Here is a 20,001-nt window from a genome sequence, read left to right as displayed (position 1 = left end):
CTGGGTACAGCCCCAAGGCTCTATAGTTTTGTCCCCTATGCTTTCTTGTTTGTTCACCACTTAATTTAGGACTTAATTATTTATCTAATTGTTTGATATGTTTTATTTCTGTCTTCCTGACCAAAATATCTACTTCAGCAGTCGTACCTTACTCATTTTGAGCATATTTGCTGAACCTACCACAGTGCTAGCAATGAATAATAATCACTTGGTTGACTCATTAAAGAAGTATTTAATGAGCTTATATGGTATGTAATGCATAAGACTTCACAATTTTTGTTTTACGGTTCCTTTCATTGTGTTGTGAAATATTTCGTGGAAATGTCCAGTGTTTTTGTCATGGCTCTGTGTCTGATTCCCTATTTTTCTGTCCCAGTTTGTTGGTTAGTCACCTTGTGGTACAAAGCTAGACTATTTTCTACAGAAAGAGGAACAAACTGTGTTACTTTTACATTCTATTAATGAAACTTACTATTGGATGACATATGAAACATCTTCAGATAATCTGTGGGTGATCCTCGCACTTGGCACATATTACGAGTGCAACAAATAGCAATATTATTTATTCTTTGTGCAGCCAGGAAGCATGTGACTCTGCAGTTATGTCTGAATTCTGTATTTATATCAAAATTGTCCTACCCTGCAATATAAAATGTATTTGATTATAAGTCTAAAATAATTCATATAGTGCATATCTAAAAGACAGTTTGTACATTTTTCATAGGGCAAAGTCTGGAAACTTGCTGTCCTTGTTTTATATACCACATACTTTCACAATGTAACTTCCTGTCTAATTGCCATGATATCATCTCGGCAGCAGAGATAGTCCACCCTGAACAGTTACCAGGAGACATGAGTAACTTTGTTTGACTCATATTCGTTTGGACTGAAAAGGGAAACATATTTGACACACACGGGCACCATTGTAACCATGCACACAGGATTGTTATTCTCAGCCACGATGCCACACAGAAATATCTTAAGATTTCGGTTCAGCTCTGTTAGAACCTCCAACTTGGGGAGGTGAAGATCAAAGGCCCTGAAATAATTGCCTCCTTTCACTTGTTGATTGTGGCCTCAGCCCCCTGGCCGTATTTTGTCATGGTGATGTGATGAACTTCAGGACATTGCACAAACCCAGACCCTTCTCTTTTTTTGGTTTGCCGTAGGTACTCAGCGTGCCAATGCCCGGGCTCCAGCCCCTTACAAGCGAGACTTTGAAGCCAAACTAAGGAACTTTTACAGGAAGTTAGAGACTAAAGGATATGGACAAGGCCCAGGGAAATTAAAGTAAGTCAAAGTGATACAGACCTCGGGACTGGGTGATGGTGAGGGATGGGGTGCAGTTGGGAATGTAGGAAATTGAATGTGATTTGGGATCACAGCCTTTGTTTTAGTCAGTGTAATTATTTTGGCATGTGTCAATTACAGGATCATCTAAGACAAAGTTCTGGAATTAAGCACCATTTAGCTTTAAGGTTTTAACACAAACACCACGTTCCATGTAAACATATAGGCAAAATAAAAAGCTAATCTGTTTCTCCTGAAAAGTGCCTCTTTGTTCACTTACAGTGTATTGATTACAGAAAAGGCTAGCACAGTGTCCCCTACTGCACATCACTGTCTCCTGACCTGACCTGAGTGTAGGAACACTGCTCAGCTCTGTTTTGTTCTGTGAAATAAGCTTCACTTGTCCATGGAAATATGTCATGACTGTTGTTTCTTTACCCACCTTTAAATGAGGAAATTTAAACATCATGTTGTTTGCCTAGAATTATTTTCATTCCCTATTTACCTTTACTTCCTTCAGCCCCACCTCCACCCCTGCCCCGTGTACCCACTAGAGATTACTGTGCCCCCTGAGTGAGGGCAGAGGAGGAAGGGTCTGCACTGCCACACGGCCACGACTAGGAGTCTGAGAGGAGGTCCAGGAGCTGTCCCCCTAGCTCCCCAGCTCACTGCCCCACAGAGAGGTCTGGCCTAGTACATTCACAGACCCCAGTTTCCTCACCCTTCGACACACATCAGCCTGCCCAAATACATTACCTCTCTGACCTTTGCCTTTCTCACACTTAAGAAGGTCTTGAGGGGTGCCGGGGTGGCTCAGTCAGTTAAGCTTCTGACTCTTGATTTCAGCTCAGGTCTTGATCTCAGGGTCATGAGTTCAAGTCCCACATTGAGCTCCATGCCTAGCATGGAGACTACTTAAAAAAAAAAACACAAAAAAAAACAAAAACAAAAAAGGTGGTCTTGAGCTCAGGCTTCCGTGTCCAGACTCCCTATCATCTCCCTTTCATGACTATTTTCTCTAAAGGCAAATTTTATCTACTTCAAGATGACTTTCATTATCATCATCACAAGTAGATTAATCGGCCACAAGAATCATTCATTTTTATCTGTCACTTGGGGAATCTCAGATTAACTTAATTTAAAAATTAAATGAAGCACAGGCATCAACGTGTTGGCTTTGGAGAACATGGAGAGTTTTTTTTCCTCTCCTGGTTCTCACAGTCATCTCTCTGCATACTTAGTAATTGAATTCCTTGTCTAGGTGCATTCACGCTGAAAACATTACCTCATAGGGTTTTCCTTCCTTTACTAAACAAAAGTTTCATGTTTGTATTGTTTTCTAATCATCTTCCTTCTGGGATAAATTGATTTGACTGCTCAGAAAGAACTCAGGAGTTGTTTTTATATGTTGTAGGCTGAGTGCTCTGCTTACCAACAATTCGCTTATATAATTTTTACTTCTACTGTGAAGAGTTCAAGACAAATGTGCATTATTGCAGCTAGCAATGTATTAAGTCACTCCCCTTTCCCCCTAGTTAACTATGGTAAATGAAAAGGGAATCAAAAGTGCCCAGTTCTAGAAAGATAAGAATTAGGAAATAATCTGTTTTTCACATTGTCTTTTTATGGACAGGTTAATTATCAGAAGAGATCACTTACTAGAAGATGCTTTTAATCAGATCATGGGCTACTCCAGAAAAGACTTGCAGAGAAATAAGCTGTACGTCACATTTGTCGGGGAGGAAGGGTGAGTAGAACAGAGAAGTGTGTGGAACACGGGCTGCGGCTGCAGAGGGATGTGTCACCACACGGTCGCCGTGGCTGCCTGAGACAGGAAACCCGCTGGCAGGAAATGCCATTCTCAGACACTTAAACCTCTTGGCTTTTTTTTTCTTTTCTTTTCTTTCTTTCTTTCTTTTTTTTTTTTAAGGCTTTCTCTGGTTTTTAAATCATTTGACATAGAAATTCTTTGGTAAATACTCATAACTATAGATCATTTTTGAGAGCAAGAGGTTGGTTTGTTTTCTTCTGGTTACATCTCTGTCTTAAAGGGAAAAAGTGGGGCCTCGAGCGAAAAAACAAGAATTGAATTCTCATGTCTGTGATCGTGTTATCTGCACGGGGTGTTAAGTAGAACGCGCTTCACCTGTAAAATAAATAAACTCAGTTTCGGAATCACGAATTAGAATTCTGCTCTTCTGCCAGGAGGCTTCCACAGCCGTAATTCCTGGGCCTTGGTTCTATTTCTCTGTTGCCAGTTTTTCTCTTTTTTGGGAGGACAGCAACACACATACCAAAATATTGACCTGCCGTAAACAAGTGTCTGTGGCCTTCTGTGACTCTTCCATGAGTGTGCTCATAGAGATAAGGGTTAAGAAATGTAGGAGTGAAGCCTCATACACACTGTTTATTGCATCCAAAGGAACAGAGCAGTTGCTATACAATGCTTCAGAAGGTGGCAGCTCTCATCTCGTTCAGACCCCTTCCTCCTTCCTCATTTCAGGTCTGAGTTTCGAATCTCAGCACCTTCTACAATGTAACCCAGCCATCACTAGAGCGAATTTATAAAGTACACAGGATGCCTGAACTGTGTTTGTCTTCTTGACTCTGTTGATTTGGGTCATTTTAAAGCTACCCTTCTCAGTGCTGCCCAGGAGTAAAATGTATTAGATTATAGACTCATAGGAGTATCATCTATTAAATTCAGCCAATCAACATATAGTTAATTTGGAGACTCCAAGGTATAAAGTAATTTGCTTGTGCTAATGGAACTAGATAACAGCAAAATCAGGATTCAAATCTAGGCCTTTCATCTAGGATTCTTGGACCAGCACTGGATAGAGGCAAACTTGCTGAACTCTGGTCTATCAGAATTTTTTCCTACCCGTGGATCTTTTCACTATTCCAGCTGACTGATAACGCCTGCTTTTGTCACATATTCTGTTCATAGTCTCCCAGCTATGACTAGCTTCAAGTAAAATATTATATGGGAAAACAATACTAGGGTGACAATATTTGGGCAGAAGCTTGCTTGAGACTTGTTTTCATTACCGAAGGGCATTAATGGCCTTTTAGCTTATGCTAGTTGGCTTAAGATGCAGGTGTACAATTGAAAATGAAGGCAAATGTTTTAAGCCTAATCATAGGTGTGCATGGAACTCCAGATATTTCCTTACATAACCAGTCTCATTTGGATGAGAATACTTTTCCTCCCCCAGAACTCCAGCTGCCTACCTTTTTTTTGGACTTACAGTTTGTTGAGATCTCAGAGACGTAGGCAAGAGTCTTTGGAGGACCTGGTAGTTAAGTTTGAGTAGAGCAGATGCTTATCATTCTTGATCATCCTGAAGCAGTCGCCCTATGACCTGCACTGGTGGCATCTCTTCCTAGGCTGAGTGTGGCTTGATACCTCTCTCTGATCGCCACCAATGTCCAAATGTTTCCTGTTTCCAACACCTGTCTCCTAGCTGTAACCTCAGAGGGAAAACAAGAGGGGGGCACTTTGAATTGTGACCTCAGCTATTAGGAACAACCATAATCAAGCCCCTCTGTGTATGGCCTGTAGAAGCTGGAGTAATAGGGCCAAGTAAATTCTGGTCTTATAGCATTATCATGTCAATAGCATACATAGAGATTATTCGGTATAGACTTCCTTCATTTTGCTAATAAGGCATTGAGAATACATAATGCTGTTTTGAAAGAATAAAATAGCACTCTTGCTAGAAAAATAGAAACCTTAAAACAACATAAAATTAAGTTATTTTAGATTTTGCCACCTTCTCAAACACATTGATTCGATTGCATTAAAATGAAAGTTCGTGACTTTCTTTCTGGATTATAATAAATATCCAAAGTGAAAATCTACCTACATTTTTCTATAGAACTATAAATGTGGAGGGAAGTTTTCTATCACTTTCTCTTCATTAATTTTAATGCTCACAAAATGTGTCATTTTGTAAGTTCTTTATGTCTAGCCCTAATAATAGGTATTTAAAAATATTAACACTCAGTGGCTAGATCTTGGTTTCTAACATCATTCTTTAATAAAAGGGACTAGGACTCCTTGGAGAAAAGGCTGATTCTAAGATGAAGCAGGAAATACGTGAGGCAGAGCTTGAAGTGTCTTGTAGTGTCAGAATGTGAAGAAGTGCCCAAACTTTCCACAGTAATGAAGTTATGTCAGAGGGACTCAAGAGCCAACTAAAAGATCTCCCAACTGAAATTATCCGAAGAACAAAATAAATAAATTGGGATTGGATTATAACCCAAAGTATAAAATAAATATCTGTACTGATATAAATATGTGATTGAATAGATAGATAGATAGATAGATAGATAGATAGATAGATAAATAGAGTAGATCAGTCTTCTGTGTGGAAGATTTCAATAATTCATCATCATTCCTCACTCCTTAATTGTGGGTTGCACATAATGACTTTCTTCCAATAGTGCAGTGGGGGAAGGGGAAAAAGAAGTAAGTCCAGAATGGACATGCCTGACAAACACTCAGCCAGGCGATCAAGGTTAAAATCAACAGTGATATATCATGCTAATAGTATGGGCCCTTCATATGATGGGATGAGGTCATCAAAAACAAGGAAAGTCGGAGAAACTGGCACAGCCAGAAGCCTAAGGAAACATGACAATTAAATGTAAATAAGGTATTTTGGACGAGATTCTGGTACAGAAAAGGGGCATTAAGTAAAAACTAAGGAAATCTGAATAAAGTATGCATTTTAGTTAATAGTAATGTCTCAATATCTGTTAACTGATTTTAACTAATGTACTATACTAATGTAAGACGTTAATAAGAAGGAAACTGAGTATGAGATATGTGAGAATTCTCCATATTATCTTTGCAACTTTTCTGTAAATAAAAAAAAACCTATATTAAAATGAAATATTTACTAAAAGAAAGCATCTAGTCAGGATTTGGGGAGATTTAGGAAATGTTTCCCCAAACTTTTCCTATTTCCTTATTGTCTGATGAGTGGGTGCCCCCCCAGGTAATTTTTGGTATGTGTGTACTTCCTTCTGCACTTGAGGTCAGTAGAGTTATATGTATATAGAAACAGTTAATTTTGTGGAAAGTCCAAATTAGTAGGGGTAGTGGTGTATCTGTAGAGTAGTATTTTGTGTTGCTAATGTCAAGTTTATGTTATCTATGAGGGAATAATACTTTGCAATTCTTATTGTTACTGTCTCAATGATTTTATTTCCTATCCGTCATAATCAGGGCCTTTATTTACAATAGAGAAGTTAGGGCATAAAGAGAAAGGGATTTATTTTTAAGAAACTTGCCTCTGGTGCACTCCAAGAAAGTATGAATTAACAGATGCACAGGGAGACTTCAGCTGTGCTGTAGGCAGTCTTGTTGCATAGGTCTAAAAACACACGTAGATTGTTCCGAAATGAAAGAGCAGAATCAAGAGAAATTATGGAAAAATTTATAGTCTGAAATTTACAGGATGACTACAAATTCCATGTGAGGTAAAATTAATCTCAGATTATTGGTGATAGATGTTTTCACTTTTTAAAATATAAATAGAGTTGTAGAGCCTATTACTGGAAGTGTATTAGTTGACAAGTAATTACTATTCTTCGCTAAAATAGTGCTTCATGTTATGCTTGGCTTTTTATAAAAAGGAGACAGTTTCTAAGCAAACTACTGTGATTTAATTTGGTCAGAACTGGAGGTTTTGTTTTAGTCATTACATTTTCCACCCAAGTTAATTTGGTTATCTGCCCTTGCAAAGTGGGGAGGATGGCAGGTCAGCAGTGGCAGAATGGCTGGAAACTGAGTCATCTTGACAAAATGTGGTGGGAAATTGCATGCTGTGGTTGCCTCTCTCTCTCTGGGGCTTCTGTCTGCCTGGAAATTGCTTCTTTAGGAAAGAGGCCAGTAGAGCACTGCATATTCTCCAGCATATTATTTTCTTCTGAATTAAAAGCCCTAGCAACTAAAGCTTATGTGATATCAAAAGTTAGCTAGGTAGACTATCGTGTTCTGATAAGGTGTCCTGGGCCATTAACTTCTTAGTACCCCAAACAGTGAGAAAATAATGGCCTGGATAAAGAAAGGATGTTTACACTGTGATTGCCTCGCCTCTTTTTTTTCCTCCATGGCCAGATCTGTAAAAGGCACCTTTCTTTAAGAAAGAATGAGCGCATTATATGTAAGGTGCCATCTATTGGCATCAATCATCTGTCTTGCAAAACCACACTTCGACTAGGGAGGGGGTGTGTGCAAGCAGTTTTCGTTCAGGGGTTTAAGAACAGATGAGCTCCTTCTGTGATATTCTCCTGAGACAGGCAACTGAAAGTAAGTAGGAGGATGAGATCTGAAACGGTTTGCCTGCATCTCTGCTTATAAAATAGCCAGCAGTTCTTACATACGACTGGTCTAATCCTTGCTAGAAGTTGTTTGGGGTCCTGAGCTTGACCACTTATTCCTCGGAAGTCTGTAAAGCTTCATGTTAAACTTTATGGTGCTGCTTGTTTTCTTTCAAAAAGAGGCATTTGCAGGATAACCTCAAAACCCAAACCTTGCTGAAAGGTGCTTCTGTATCTAGACTTTGGCTTGACATCACCAGGTAAACCTTTGTTTGTCATATTAATTGCTTGCAAAATTCTTTATTCCCCCAGCAGGCCTTCTTAAGTGCCTCGAAAACTAATGCCTTGCTGCTGGAAATATCCGAGGCTGAGTCAGAGGATGAGTAGGTAGGCCCTGTGTGCCTGAACAACTATTAAGGAAGCAAAGTTTTTTTCTGTCTTCCAGAAACTTGTAGGAAACGATGATATGACTTCCCAGCGCCTTCATCTTCTTTCATTCAATAGTCTACTTCTATTGGAATACTTTGTGTTCAGTAATTTTTAGTTGAAAATAAAAAACAGGAGGATTCAACGATAAAATTATTTTAACAAGTATTGGGTACTGCTGACAACTGGGGTGCTGGTGGCCCAGCAATGTGATGGTGCTTAAAACGCTTTATCAGCACTTCATGGGCACTGCCACCCGAAAGACATCTGTGCTTATTCCAAAATGCCCTCAGATGCAGCTGTCCTGTGTCTACACACCCGTTGTCCAGAGTTTCTGTACTTCCGTGCCAAGCCTTTCTCTGTGGAACCAACCGAACTGGCAAAACAGGAATGTAACAAACGATCCCCGTGATCTGAGTCAGATTAACTATTTATATGGAAGAGGGTCATAAGACATTATTACAGGAAGCACATGCGCGAGGTGCCCTGCCAGGACATGTCTTCCTGAAGTAGGTGGACATATGTAATTTGTAATCTGCAACCTCCCAGATATGCACTCCAAGCTTTGGATTATAATCAAATCACACTTTAAAAATGGTCTTGGCTTTACACTGGCTATGTCAGTGCTTCTAGAGTTAAAACAAAACAAAACAAAACAAAAAAACCCCCAACAACCAGCAGATAAAAACCTGACCAGTTACAGAAGATCCATTTTCCTCCACGAGGAACTATTATTAGCTTTGTTCTCTCTTGGGGAAAGAAATGAATTTTACTTTTCAGTTTAACACTTCAGGGAACATTCATCTTACCTTTAGTCAGAATCAGCTCTTATTAAAAACAAAGAACAAGTCGGTGAGATCCATCTTTGTTGTTTTAAAAACTTCACCATATTAGAAGATAGGAAACCTGGAAAGGACAAGACCAGGCTTTCTAAGTATAACGCACCTGAGTGAATCCTGACATTGTGTGCAAATTGAGTTGTCTTTTAGGGATTGACCTGACCTATTAATGTCATTGAATCAATATAGCACCTGAAGGCGAGCTTGTGCAAAATTATTCTCTCTGCTAGATGTCAAAGAACAACGTAAGTTATGTTGATTTTCTTTAGAGAGCATCGGAGAACTCCATTCATGGATTCAGCAACAGATGTTGAGCCCCTATGGTGTATTGGGCTAAAATACTTGGGATACAAAAATGAGAAAGACACAGTCCCTGCCCTCAGTATGGTTACAGCCTAGATGTGCCAATAGCGGAGGCAGATGCCTACACAGATTATTATAACACACTCTGATAAGTGCAGTATTATGAAAACACTGAGAATTGAAGCTCAGAGAAAATCTGCTATTTCTAACTGAATGCCACAGTTTAATTTTAAGCAGCTAAAAACCCATTTATGTATACCAGTTGTCTCTTTGTAAGAAAACTGACTCATAAAATTGGCTCATGTTTCAGCTGTCTGTGACCCTTATCTGTCGTGTGCTTTGATTGTGTCTGAAAGCCCCTGCAGGCCAGGGACCACTGCAGACCAGAGCTCACTCACAGTCTCATACTTAGTAGTTGTGACCATTCTTAAGTTTGCAGATGCCCCAGGATATTGTAGTCATTGTATTGCCTTGAAGGGATCTTCATGAAAGAGGAGGATTTATAGTAAGCCAGGTATTTTAATAAAATAGCATTTTCTTCCTGCTTCCTTTTATCCTACTTTGGAAAACTTTTTCTGTGAAGGGCCAGATAGGAAATATTTTAGGCTTTGCAGGCCATACATTTCCTGTTGTACTTCCTCAGTTCTGCCACTAGAGCAGGAAAGTAGCCACAGACAAAATGTCAACAAATGGGCATGGCTTCGTTTCAATAAAACTTTTTTTACAAAGCCAGGGCCTGGGCCACAGTTGCCCCACAGGCCATAGTTTGCTGACCCTTGCTTTATAAGCAACATTTTTAACAGTCTTGGTAACATTTAAAATGTACTGACCAGTAGGCTGTAAGGAGTAATGAGCATTAAACGAAGGGTCAGGAAACCTGTGTCAAGGCCTAGAGTTTCCCTTGCAGCCCTCCTTTAATCTAGGTCAGTGACTTCCTTCAGTCTCAGTCTTTTCTTCAATAAAATGAGGGGATGGACAAAATGACTTCTAAGATGCCTTTAACTGGCATTCTCTATTTCTAGAAAGACACAGGAGTCTGCTGATGAAATTCACCATAAATAGGAAATTTGGAGAGATGTTTTGTATCCACAGGGATCTAAGTAGACTGGAACATGGACAACGTTTCACAAAGTGAAACTTAGTAGGAAGAATTATAAAGTCTAGTACTTAGGTTCTAAAAAGATACAGACATGCAGACAGACTGGGAGAGTCTTGGGGTGAAGCAGCACAGAGAAAGGTTTGAGCTGATGACTAGCTCATTATGAGTCAACAAAGTGGCTGCCCCACAAGGCAAGGTAGCTTTAAGCTGCATTAGTTGAGGAGAGTGCCCAGGAAGAGAAGACAAGGGCTCTTTCTAAGCTCTGTGCTGACAAGACCGCACCTGAAGTGTTGTGATCAGTATAGACACCACCCTGTAGATCAGACTTTGACACCCTGGAGAGTGTCCAGAGCGGAGGGCCAAGGTGGCAAGGGAATTCCCAGCCCTTCCTTGAGAGGAGATTGAAAGACTGTAAAGACGTGGCAATGTTCAGGCATGGGGGAGGGTGCAGAGACCAGGGATACCGAAACTGCTTAACTTTGAGTTCGTATAGAAAATTACTTTTCGAAAAATTTCATATCTTTACATCTAGATCAGTACTCAAAATATAATAGGCCCTCAAATATTTGTGGAAAGAACACCTCTAAGTATGTGAAGAACGTTCAAGTGGAAGAAATATTCTACTTGTTCTCGGTGGCGTCAGTGGCCAGAAGTGGGACTGTGGGAGGAAGCCACAGGCGACTGCCTTGTTCTCAGCATGCAGAGGGTAGCCTGCATCCTTGTGCCTGGGAAGCAGCACCCCCGTGCTGCTTCGGGAGTCCCTGGGGTAATCTTAGCATCATCTCACCAAGGCTGGTGGTCACCTGGTAGCCACAGTTATGTTCAGCTGCCCCAAGACAGTATTTCCATCATGTCACCTTAAGGCCTCTTTGGTCCTGAGAGTGTGCTGTGTTTGCATTTTTCTGCACACATAGGTTTCCTGTCTACACTCATATTTCCCACAGTGCAGTGAGTACTGGAGATATGTGAGATGATTTTAACTGTTATGCAAACAGACCTTTTAAAATATTTACATGTTTCTTTTGATGCATATTAGAAAAAAAATAAAGCTAGCACATCATAATTTCATAAATAGTATGTAAGAACAGGCTACGTTGGAAAAGCAAGTAAATTTAAAGTTGATTTAATGAAAAGTATTAAGTATATAACAGTACCTACATATTCAGATATGGCAACAAGTTGAGAAAGTAGAATGTGAATAGCGGAAGTGTGCTCTAAGGAAATTCTATTAAACTCTCAACTAAGACCTATAAAAGCCATTTTATTTTTCTTACTAGTATCCCATCTTTCTTCCACCTCTAATAAGGTAATTTTTCTCTATCACATAGTCCCCTCACTGGACAAGACTCAGATGATTTTTCTTTCTTTTTCATTAAAAAAATATGCAGTAATGCCCACAGAGAAAATTCCATAAGAGAAAAAATAATACAGTGAACAAAAGAAGTCTTCAAAACCCCACTACCCAGCTTCCCATTGCTTTTGTTCCCCTCCAGCATTACCTCCGTCTTTGAACCCTTGTGTCAACTTGTCATCATGGGATAGATGTACTTTATATTTTTCATTTTAAATTTAGCATATCAAATCGCTTTGTTGCAAATACTTCTTTGCTGCGATTTTCCTCTCAGCATGGTTGGCCACTTGTCATTCCTCAAAGCTAACACAGTCGTTTCTCGTACTTCACTTTGACCCTGATGTCTTTGTGAGCTCAGTGGAATTTACACCATAGTTCAGGTGCTAGAGTTTCAGCCTCTTCTCCAAATACCTTCCTTTAGGAAGCTTTAGACGCCTTCATTTTACTTGTCTATAATTTTCCTTGGTGTTTTATAATTTAAAGTTTTCACTTGAATCCTATCATTCAATTTTTTTTTTTGCCTCTGATCTCCCTAGGGGGTCTTGCGTCTGTACTGTCCTTTCACCAATTCACAAATGACTCTTTCTTCCCCTGTTTCAGAATGTTTCAGAAATCCCTAAGAACTCTTGTCCCATGGATGTAGGTAGCTGATACTCTCTGGTTTTACCCTGTTTTAATAAAGTATTTCCCATGTACTCCTTTCTCCATTACTTCGTTCCAGACGTTGAAAATATTTACCTTTTTGTGTGTATATACATACAAGCAAATTATTGGCATATTGCCTATTTTGTCCATTATCTGATGTGTAGCTTTAGTTTTGGGTATGCTTCACGTAAATGTGCATTTCACTCTTCTGGGTCAAGACATGGATGAGATCAGGACTCATGATCACTCAGTTTATTCTGTATAGTCCAGATATGTGGGCAATTAGACTTATAATGACTGTTCTATAGAAAGTTGAGCTCTGGGGGGGCCCTGAGTGGCTCAGTTGGTTAAGAGTCTGACTCTTTGATCTAAGCTCAGGCCACGATCTCAGGATTGTGAGATCAAGCCCTACTGTGGGCTCTGTCTCAGTGGGAAGTCGGCTTGAGATTTTCTCTCTCCCTCTCCTTCTGCCCCTCCCCCTGCTCACGTTCTCTCTCTCTCTCAAATAAATAAATCTTTAAAAAAAAAAATGAACTCTGTAGAAAATGTGCCCAATATATAGAAAAAAATAATAACTGTTTATTCTTTCTGTGGATTTTTTTAAAGGCTGGATTACAGTGGACCTTCCAGAGAGTTTTTCTTCCTCGTATCCAGAGAACTCTTTAACCCATATTACGGCTTATTTGAATATTCGGCCAATGACACATACACAGTACAAATAAGTCCCATGTCTGCTTTCGTAGACAATCACCATGAATGGTAAGTATTTTTTCCCCCACACTTTTCTTCAGTTGACTTTCTGTGATATTAGTTTTTTATAGGAACCCACGTTTCTTTTAACATTTTTTTTCCTTGGAGAAAATCACATTTTCAGTTTCATTTGACTCTACTTTTGTTGTCAAATTTAAAGATACAGGCATTCTGCAAGCTAGGAATAGATTATATTCCAAAAGACCGATTTCAAGTGAACTGGGTAGAATTCAAAAGATTTTCCCTATCAAAAGAAAGTTCCAGATGGTGTTAGATTCCTGGCAAAATCCCTGGATCCCTCACTGCACCCTTAGGTATCTCTGAACTCTGAGGTGGGATGGGAGAAGGTCCTGTCCCAGAGGTCAGGTAGCTTCTAGAGCAGCCCTTGGGGAAGTGGCCAGCTCTGGGGGTGAGGCAGAGCAGCTGGGACATTGGCTGAGGGTGATGGTGGTATTCTAGTAGGAGGGAGTGGGGGTGGATGCCCTGGAGGAATTGGTAGAAGAGAACCCCAGCAGAAGGACGTGGGTATGGGGTCACAGCAGTGACACTTAGCCTATTAGCCATTGAAGTTTGTAGCCAGGGATTGCCCCTTTCCTAATTTTTCACACAAAATCATCAAGGAAAACTTGTATAGGATTCCCCTCTGGTGATTATTTATTCTGAAAATCCCAAACTGCACTCTTTCCAAACATCCTTACATTTTTTAAATCCCTGCGTTTATACACATTAAATATCTTTATAACCCCTGTTTGCTTGTTCCTGCTTATTATCACTGATAGTAACAACAAAAAAAGAACGTACACAGAACTCATGGAAAAAGTTTCTTTGGGTCATGAAGGTTAATATTGCTGGGTGGAAAGCATTAATTTTTAGGACTTACTCTCCAAATTAACTCCTTTTAGATACAATTTGGAGTCCTCTTAACTGTGTCTATTGCAGTTATGCTAAGTTAGGTGGAAATAAAGAAAAACAAAGCTGCTAGACATTAATCTTAAAATGGCTGCCTAATACTAAAATTGCAAATGGACTGTATGAACCTCAGCATGGATTTGCACTTTTGGAAGGCATCAGACTTTCATAGAGGTAGAAACTTCAGGACTTTTGAAAGGGAAAATAAGTGTACCTCTCAGCAAATCCAGTCATGACTGATACATTCAGTCAAGTTTCCAAAGTGATTCAGAATAGAATTGAGCCTTTAAATTTTAGAGAACCAAATGTCCCATGAGGAAATTCCCCCAAATGTTCACATGCGTAATTCTTGGATGGTGACAGTTTTCATCAGCAGTGGGGTTTGAGAGAGAATAGAGATGGAAACTGTCTCACTCTGAGATTGGGCTTTTCCTCAAAAGGGGATTGCTCCTGGGTCTGTATGAGAGAAATCCTGCTAATATTCATGCAAACAAACTAGAAGGGGACAACATTTTCCCCACCACCACTGGTTTCATTCTGTCATCTCTGGGGAAATTTCAGGGGCATGCTCATGGGGAATTCATGTTGTCCATGTGGGGTGCTCTCTGGTGGATATTATTAACATGAGGTGAAGATGGGGCAGTATCTCTCTAAATACCAGAGTGGAACAGATTTTTCAAGATGTGAATATTGGCCTAATGAAGACACAGGTTACAGCATACTCCAACTCTCATGGACCTAGTAAGCAATCGGTCTTGGACAAACTGAGATGATTAGAGCTAGATGGCATTCTAGAAAGCGAATAGAACCATTGAGAAACTGCTCCCTGACGTGTAAGCTGTCTTGTGCTTTTCCTTCACAGGTTCCGGTTCAGTGGTAGGATTCTTGGTCTTGCACTCATACACCAGTATTTGTTGGATGCCTTCTTCACACGGCCCTTTTATAAAGCTCTTCTCAGAATGTAAGAGTATTTTTACTGCTTGTGTAATTAGCATGTAAGAATGTAGTATTTCTTTTATTAAAAAGGGCCTTTTGTCGATGTCATTTATCTGCTTAGATTTCTGAAACTTACACAATTTCAAATATGGTTACTGTGTTTTTCCTGATCCTTTACTTCTGTCTTGCCCCTAAAGTCTTAGTTTTGCTTTATTCCAGAAAATTTATTCTCATTTGTTGCAACACATGTTTCTTCAAAACAATTGTACTTCAGATATGGTACTGGAATTCCTGTGGTATTAATGCTGATTATTAATAGAATAGTTGTGGGTTAGTCTTGGTGACTCACAGCCCCCTGTCCTTTGTGAGAAGCATTTTATATTTTGCTTTATGCAGACTTCAACTGCTTACTCTTGGTTCAAGTTTTCATTCTCCTTTGCTTTGTTTTTGTCTTATTTTTTATTTGTCTGCTTGTTTGTTAGAGGTGGGCTGTCCCGTATTTTTCCTGAGACCTCCCTATATACAAGACAGTAATTTAGTATGGCAGATGAAAATCTAGCATTCACAGAACTTTTTCTTCATTGTTACCACAATGAAAGATTGCAGTTATTGTAAAATGTAGAGCTAACAGTTTCTGTCCTATAATCAGTAGTCATTTACAAGGCTGAACAGGAGAAGCCAACTGTCTGATAGGGGAGTCGTAGCTCAAAGTTGCAGTGAGGAAGCACAGAATGATTGCTGGGTTCAGTCCAGCTCATTCCCTGACCAAGACCATGTACCTCCTTTCTGTAAAATGGAAGCCTAGACTTCAAGTGAAAACAAAGTATTACTAATTGGCTCTAAAGAGGGTCAGTAGGAAGACTTTTTGCTTTCCTCCCTTTTGGTGTCTGGGCAGATGAAACCCTGGGCAACTGGGCATTGTCCATCTGCCTCTCTGGTTCCCCCTGTCCCATTTTGCATTTTCCCATTTCACTGCCTTCTCTCATCTTCTCATATTATGCTTTCTGAAAGAGTAGTCTGTGCTGACGTGCCCTAACCTCCTTCCCACCAGTAACCTATAGAAGCTTTTAAAGAATATCTTTTAGTCCTTATCTTACTGGACAGTTCTGCTGCTTCTGATACTGTTGACCACTCCCCAACCCCACGCATTTGAGTCTTTCCTCCACTGGTGTCCCTGAAAATATACCTTTTCCCATGTGCCTAGTCACAGTTCATGGTGCCAGTATTCTCAGGTCACTGACAGAAATTGGCCATCACCCTCAAACAGAGATGGCAAATACGCAGCACCTACTCTACTCTTCCCTACCTCCCACTCCATTGCCAGGGTGTAGTTCGCAAATGTTTGTGGTCCTTTTTCCCACTGAACTCACTGTGGCCTTAAGGAGTTTTTCAACTTACAGCCCTCAAGACTGGCAATTAATCAGAGTTGGCTTGCAACATGAGTTCATTTGCCACCCCTATTTTGATATCCTTCTTTATGCCCCCTAATAAAACCATTTACTAATGCCCACGTTTACCTCCTAAATAAGTCTTAAGTGCATCTTCTCCTGTCCAGCCTTAATAGCTGTGCCCTAAAAATAAAACTCTTATTTTATTTTGCCTGGATTACTAGTCTTCTAATTGTCTCCACCATCTAATAATAACTGCCCCCCCCATTTTAAGTAATCCTCTATACTGTGACTTCCAGAGAACAATTTAAAATCAAATCTCACATCTGATCATGTCATTTCCTGTCCTAAAATCTTTTGGTATTCAAAGCCTGGTCCCAGCGACCTTCCTAGCCTTCCTAGCCTTCTCTGGACATTCTGTCTCACCGTTAACTCTTGGATCCTGCCAATATGCCAGTATGCTTGAGTATTCTCCATACTCCATGCCCTTGTGCTTTGTTCATGTTTGTCTCTCCTTCTCCCTCCTTTCTGTTTCCCCTTCTCCTCCTCTTCATCCATTCCCATTCCCATTTACCTCTCTAGCTTTTAAAGAGCCTACAAATTTTGATGTAGGTATTATCTATTCCAGAAAGGTTTTCCTGAATCTCCAAGTCTTGCTGTGAGAGCTTCCTGTATTTGCCTTGTTTTTTTTTTAATTGAAGTGTAACATACATATAAAATATATGTAAATTATAAGTGTAACTCACCCTAGGCCATCACCATCACCTTATATTGATTTACCTACTTGTGCGCCTGTCTCCCCAACTAAACCATTAGCTCCTTGAGGACAGTAACTGTTTATCAAGTAGCTGTTAAGATGTCTGGCACATACTTGACACCTAATAAATGTTTAGACAGAACCAAACAAAATGATCTTTGAAATTTGGGGTGATGAGAGGAAATTTCAAAACAACTAAAGCAAATCAATTGTTACTACCCTAAAATAGGGCCATATAATACTGACTCCACCTTATGTAGTCCTGTCTCCATGATGAAAAAAGAGGAGAGAAGTATTGAAAACCCTTACAATTGTAGAGAGATTCTGTGCCTTGCTGTTTTCAGAAACATGGATAGAATAAGAACGATAAAGAAAAAGGGGATGCATGTGAATGTGGATCACAGAATCTAGTCCTCAAGAAAAAATAACAAAGCTGAAGTACAATATAGAAATGTACCTCGGATTAGGAGAACAGTGTTTTAAGGCAGTATATGGTAGCCAAAAGAATATGGGGCTCAAGTTGTCAACCTGAGTTCCAGTTCCTGCTCTGGCATTCATCGCGGGTGACGGGGCCAATGGCAGCCACTCTTTGCACTCCAGTTCTGTGTCTGTAAAAGAAAGGACGGGCTGGTCAGGTTGCTTTAAGGCATTTTATGTGTCCAGATTTTTAAACCTTATACCAGATTTCTGAATTATTTAACTAGTTTGGTTACTGAATTTGACTAAGAACGTTCCAGGAATCACTGTCCATTTAGTTGATCTTGTTCTTGTCTTGAATTCTTTGTATTTTTCCTTGTGTCTTTGGCATTTTGCCAATAATCATACCTACATATCTGCTTCTATCTGTTTGTCCTCTTAGTCTATGTGACCTGAGTGATCTAGAATACCTTGACGAAGAGTTCCACCAGAGCCTGCAGTGGATGAAAGACAATGACATCCATGACATCTTGGACCTTACATTCACTGTGAACGAAGAAGTTTTTGGGCAGGTCTGTGACTCACTGGTGACTAAGTGTGGTAATTAAAGGCTATTGGTTGTTGAAGAATTAATTCAGTGGCTAAGATCACACACTTATTTGTGGCTTGTTGGGTGGTTTCAATCCAGGTTTATGTACAGTTACAATAATTTTGGTTACAAAGATTGTTTTGATGCCAACTGCAGACTAAGGTGTTCTAACTTACAGATTGTGGTAACTATGTGTTATAAGCTGTATAGCTATTTTTGTGTTATAAGCAATCTTCTTTTTATTTCCAACTGAAATATCCATGTAGGATATTAGAATTGCCTTGTATAAAAATATAGCTTTTAAAATCCATGCAACCCCAGAGTTAAATATTAAATTATTTGTCATTTTGTACTTAACTCATTCATATTTTAAGAATGGAAATTAATGGTTTTGCAGCTGAGGGAAGGTAAATAATGTTTTGGTGAAGGTTTGAAAACATATTGGGTTTTTCCAAAGTTGGTGGAAGGGTTAGTTGAAAGATTTCTTTCAGAAATTGTATACTGGGGACGCCTGGGTGGCTCAGCCGTGCCTTCAGCTCAGGGCATGATCCCCTGCTCTGCTGGGAGCCTGATTCTTCCTCTCCTGCTCCCCCTGCTTGTGTTCCCTCTCTCGCTGGCTGTCTCTCTCTCTGTCAAATAAATAAATAAAAGTCTTTAAAAAAAAGAAAAAGAAAGAAATTGTATACTGGCTCATAAGTAATATTCTTATTTAGGCATTAATATTTGGCTGTTCTTCTAAATTTTGTGTTTTGGAAAAGAAGTTCTCAATTTAACATTCACTTGAATGTAATTCTGCTTCATTAAAGTAAATCTTTACTTAAATATTAGCTTTCTATATGTAGTTGATTCTGAACCCTAATGGAATTTGTGAAAATATGTTTTTGCCAAACATTCAAATAACAGTGGGCCAGAATCTGGAGCCAATTTATTTTCATTTAAACGACTTACTTGTTTGGTCAGGATTTAAAACTTAACCTTCAGCTCTTGTGATATATAGATTTTTAACCACTGAGGCTGTCAGACATCAGCTCAATGTCTAGTTTTTCCAGAGCATCAACGTGTACCTGGGGTCCACGTGGCTCCATGGGGGGCCTCCCCCTGCCGCTGTGGGACGCGCCTGGCCAGGGCAGTGACAGGTAGCTAGCTGGCTGATTTTGGCTCACTGGGAGCAGTGTGCTTATCACATCAAAAATGTTGCTTTATGTTCAGTCTTTTTTTTTTTTTTTTAAATCTCAGATTACCGAACGAGAATTAAAACCAGGGGGTGCCAATATCCCGGTCACAGAGAAGAACAAGAAGGAGTACATCGAGAGGATGGTGAAATGGAGGATTGAGAGGGGTGTCGTGCAGCAAACAGAGAGCTTAGTGCGTGGCTTCTATGAGGTAAGGACAGCAGGGGTGGGGTTTTGCAGGCGGAACTCTATGATACAATAGTCCATCTGACTATACTTTGTGGGCAATATTTCCCTTTTTCTTTTGTTGGATTTACTATTGCTCTTTCAATTTAAAAACGCCAATATATTTTTTTCTATATTTCGAGAACACAAAAAAGGCTTAATGTCCTGTTGTAAGAGATCACTGAAATAAAAAGATCTGAATTCAAGTGGCATTTCATAACTTAATGACACTAGCAACGTTTAAGTCATACATCTTACTCATGCTTAGATACGGGTAATCATCACATATCACACTTGATACGTGAAATGATTGTATCTGAGGGTTCAAATGAGTTCTTACAAATACTCCATGTGACTTCCTCTGGAGGAGTACTAGATCTTTGTTCAAGGAGAAAAGCAAACTGTATTATTCAGTGGTCAGTTTTAAAATGAAAATTCTGTTGAGGAAAAGATCATCAATCTTGTACTAAAAATACCTTATATTTGTCGAGAGCTTCACAGTTTTCAAAGTGCCTACACAGAGTCCTTCCAGAATATTCCTAAAGATCCGTGTGTCCTCCTTTTCTGATGAG

At 39.6% G+C, this 20,001-nt stretch overlaps 1 protein-coding gene across 2 annotated transcripts in view; it reads left to right on the top strand.

Moving 5' to 3' along the window:
* HECW2 (HECT, C2 and WW domain containing E3 ubiquitin protein ligase 2) overlaps positions 1-20,001 on the top strand; it is a 361,561-nt gene that overhangs the window by 317,295 nt on the left and 24,265 nt on the right. For both annotated transcript variants that reach the window (XM_034654885.1, XM_019797411.2), the window contains 6 exons: positions 1,170-1,290; positions 2,924-3,037; positions 12,893-13,045; positions 14,808-14,906; positions 17,886-18,015; positions 19,269-19,415. In XM_034654885.1, coding sequence (XP_034510776.1) covers positions 1,170-1,290; positions 2,924-3,037; positions 12,893-13,045; positions 14,808-14,906; positions 17,886-18,015; positions 19,269-19,415 — 764 coding nt within the window. The remainder of the gene's footprint in view (positions 1-1,169; positions 1,291-2,923; positions 3,038-12,892; positions 13,046-14,807; positions 14,907-17,885; positions 18,016-19,268; positions 19,416-20,001) is intronic.

Source organism: Ailuropoda melanoleuca, chromosome 2 (assembly GCF_002007445.2).
Source record: "Ailuropoda melanoleuca isolate Jingjing chromosome 2, ASM200744v2, whole genome shotgun sequence".
NCBI lineage: Eukaryota > Metazoa > Chordata > Mammalia > Carnivora > Ursidae > Ailuropoda > Ailuropoda melanoleuca.
This window is presented reverse-complemented; position numbering and strand designations above follow the sequence as displayed.